This window comes from Hordeum vulgare, chromosome 2H (assembly GCF_904849725.1).
Source record: "Hordeum vulgare subsp. vulgare chromosome 2H, MorexV3_pseudomolecules_assembly, whole genome shotgun sequence".
Classification (NCBI taxonomy): Eukaryota; Viridiplantae; Streptophyta; class Magnoliopsida; order Poales; family Poaceae; genus Hordeum; species Hordeum vulgare.
The window spans coordinates 644,350,913-644,354,476 of NC_058519.1; the positions used below are offsets into that span (position 1 = coordinate 644,350,913).

The 3,564-nt window shown below is 52.8% G+C and overlaps 1 protein-coding gene across 1 annotated transcript; it reads right to left on the bottom strand.

The window, feature by feature from the left end:
• LOC123428304 (phosphatidylinositol 4-kinase gamma 6-like) lies at positions 1–2,874 on the bottom strand. The gene is made up of 2 exons (XM_045112501.1): positions 2,590–2,874; positions 1–2,395 (listed from the first exon to the last, which is right to left on the bottom strand). Exon 2 carries the CDS (start codon positions 2,280–2,282, stop codon positions 384–386), a length of 1,899 nt encoding a protein of 632 aa, XP_044968436.1. The 5' UTR covers positions 2,283–2,395; positions 2,590–2,874; the 3' UTR covers positions 1–383.
• Positions 2,875–3,564: the final 690 nt, after the last annotated feature.

Here is a 3,564-nt window from a genome sequence, read left to right on the forward strand (position 1 = left end):
TTTCATCCAAGATGTTCAACACCAGGTAAGCATTTTACATCAGAGGTTCATATTTACACTGCTCACAGCACAACACAAAGAATGTTCAGCGACAGCCAACGAATAGCACTCTTGGTGTGTAGCATCTAACACAATATACACAAGCTGGCAAGCATTTATTATGCAAAACTCGGTTTTAATTAACATAACTAGTAAAACGTGTATAGCAGTCCTCCAAACCCATCACCAGCCTTCGATCTCGTCTACCTGACGAACATAGCTTGAGGCAGTTATACTGCAACATCGGCCGAAGTAGTAGATATGATCATATCTTTGCTGCACTAGCTCCAAAAGCAACACAGGCAACAGTACAATGTTTCTTCCGTGTTGCTCTATGGTCCTAGTCAAAATTTGCAGGAAGTGCCCAGCCGTTGCTTCATCCGCTGCCCTGCAGCCGCCTTGCATTCCTCCAGCGCTTCTTTCAGCAGCTCCTGGAACTTCTCGACGAAGACATGCCACTCCTCTGCATTCATGTCCGACAACCTGACAAAGCACAAGCTCGATGGGAGCTGTTCGTCTGCGCTCCTGTTCGGGGCGTGCACACTGCCATTTGAACTAGTTTTTGAACTGGTAGTTCTCTGAAGACTAGGCGTACTGAACTCAGCAGATGAGAACCGGTCAGATGAATGCATGGAAGGCTCCTTTCGATTTTCTTCATCATCACTGTCCTCGTTCATGCTCTCCACGAGCTTAGTCAGAGGATTTCTGAAGCTGCCCTTCAAGCCCGAGCAATTGAATCTTGGAGATCGAATCACATCACTGTACCCTCCTAACACATCCATCGAGAACTGGAAATCCATGTCCTCTCCTTGTTCAACACTAGGGGAGAACGGTTCCCATTCGTCCACTTTCCTCCTAGCTTCCATGCACACAATCTCCAGTTTGCTGGGTTCCTCCTCCATTCCTCTGAATTCTCTGGTCATCATCTCACCTATCTCTGCCAAGCAAAGCCCGAAAGCAGCAGCCTCCTTGAGGAAAATTGTGCATAGAATAAGTACCCGGAGGCAAGCCTCACGTATCATCGGCAGTTCTCCCCGCAGCATTGCAGCATCCCTCATTGGATCAAGATTCCTAATGTACTCGAGCTCTTCCTCGGAGAACGGAATTGACGCCTGTGCCCAGTGTATCCACTCAAAGTAAGGGTCCTCCAAGTTCTCCGGCAAGCACAACCCATGATCAATTGGGAACAGCTCTGTCTGGCAACCAAACCTGCCGGTGCCTCCATCCAGCTTCCTCACCAGGACATTACCACCATGCCTGTCAGTGTTGAAAATCCTGATGTCTAATATGCCGATCCTGTGAACAGCAGCAACCGGGAAGCTCGAAGTGCCGTGGTCACTGGCGTCAAAGTCATGAGCGATGAACTGCTGAAATGAAGCAATCTTACTGGTGACTTGCGGCTTATGGTCATGAGCCGGAGTGCCGCCGTTCATTGGACGATTGATATTGAAAACTGAATGTGTTATCTTCACCAGAGCCGTTGCAGGAACATTTGCGAAATTCTCATGGTCCAACAGGTACGCCGCAACCTCCCTGAATCCTGTCTCCCCTACCCGGACGGACTTCTTCAGTCCTGGCTGGCCAAGCGATCTCCCGGTGAACCCTTTCGGGTTGTTGGGGGCAAACGGCTCCTCATCCGTGGGCTTGACAATGGCGACTCTGTCGCCCTCATCGTTCCTGAAGTAGTAGGAGCCGCCAAGGCCACTGTCAATGGGGACCGGATCCAGCCCGCTCCTTATGCCGGTGGCCACGTCGTCGACGAGGCGCCTCACGCTGCCGCTCGATGACCCGAGTATCTCAACCAGGCCGCTGCAGTCCTTGTGCTCGAAGTCCTCGGAGACGGGGCAGAGGCACGGGGTGGAGCAGCTGCGGTGGATGCTGTTCCGGGTGAGCAGCAGCGGCGAGTCGTGGCGGACGGAGGAGAGGTCGTTGTCCAGGATGCGGTCGCCGAAGGTGAGCGAGGTGCCGCCGGTGGGCACGTTGAGGGCCAGCTGCAGCCGGCGCTTGACGGTGTGCGCGTTGTCGCCGCGGTCCAGGTCCATGCCGAGCACGCACCCGGACTCCGTCTGCACGAACACCCGGCGCCGCCCGGCCGGCGGCGGCGGCGAGGGCGACGGCCGCGGCGCCTGGTGGTGCTGCTGCCTGGCCGCCGCCTCATCCCGGCGCGCCCCGGCGCCGAAGAGGCGCCTGAGGAGCAGCGCCGGCACCTGGCTCTTGAGCGTGCCCTCCAGGTTGGGGGACATGGCGACCGCCGCTCCCTTTCCTCCTCCGCCGCTTGGTGCGCCCGCCGCGCGCCGACGCCGTCGTCAGGGAGAGGAGGGGATGGCGCGCTCTCGTTGCTATCATCGGATCACGCCTGCCAGCCAACAACGATTTTTTTTAAAAAAACAGATTTTTACACTCCAATTATGCACCAAACACCTCAAAATCGCGCATATGAATCTCGCCACGAACTCGGCATCGAATTGGCTCGAGCATGCAAGAACAGAGCAAGAAGTGGACCAACTCAGATGCGGCGGGGCGGGAATCGATTCTCGGACAAGCTCTCACCATGGAGGGGGCGACGCGCTGGAGGACGGTGGGGGATTCGGCCGGCGGCGAGGGCGCCGGCCGGGGCGGCGAGGTAGCAGCAGGCTAGCGGTAGCGGCGGAGCAGATCCGGAGTCGTGGTCATGCCGTCCAGGGACCAACCTATGGCTCGCTCGCTCGCTCCCTCCCTTGGTTTGGCCTGGCCTGTGTTGGCTGATTGCTACTGCGCCCGCATCATCACCAACCCGCTGCCTGCCCGCCCTGGGGAGGAGTATTCCTCTGGGTTTTTTCTACCTGATCCGAAAAAATTGACGGGAACTGAATCTTGTCACATAACACCCCGATATAAGCAGTATTCACACCTGGAAGGCTGGAACCGTCGTACAAAGAGCATGTTACATTTTCCCATTTTGGTCCCGGTATTTTGGGCTACTTACTTATTGCAATTTGGATGTGTCAAGTTTGCACTTTATACAAAGGTGTTACAACTCCAAACAAGTTGCGTTTTTTTAGCACAATACACAAGTTGTATTTTTTTATATAATATAAACACAAGCATTCATATACATATACACCTATGCATTCATTCATTCTTATGAATACACAACACATCGTACCCTTATAAACATCTTTACAAGACTAAGAGGGTGTTTGGTTAGGCTGTGGGCTGTGGAGAAGCAGCTGTGAGCTGTGGGCTGTGGAAAAGCTGCTGTGTCAGGAAAGCTGCTGTGAGCAGTGTTGTCGTTTGGTAAACTGGCTGTCTGAACTGTGGGTTTCGAGTAAATGTCTGGAATACCCCTGAGATGCTGAGACGGTGTATATGTACTGATATTATGATAATAATCTATTTTTTGACATGTTTCACTAATTTTTAGTTGATGCATGTATTTTGGAGGTAATTAAAATTTGATAATTGCTAACATTGTTCATATATTGCTAAATTTGGTAATTAAAATTTAATCTGTGGGAGGTGCGTTGGGAGGAGTTCAGCTAGGCG

Bases quoted from the DNA above. Each gene is read 5' to 3' on its own strand.
- LOC123428304 (XM_045112501.1), bottom strand. From the start codon at position 2,282: ATGTCCCCCAACCTGGAGGGCACGCTCAAGAGCCAGGTGCCGGCGCTG.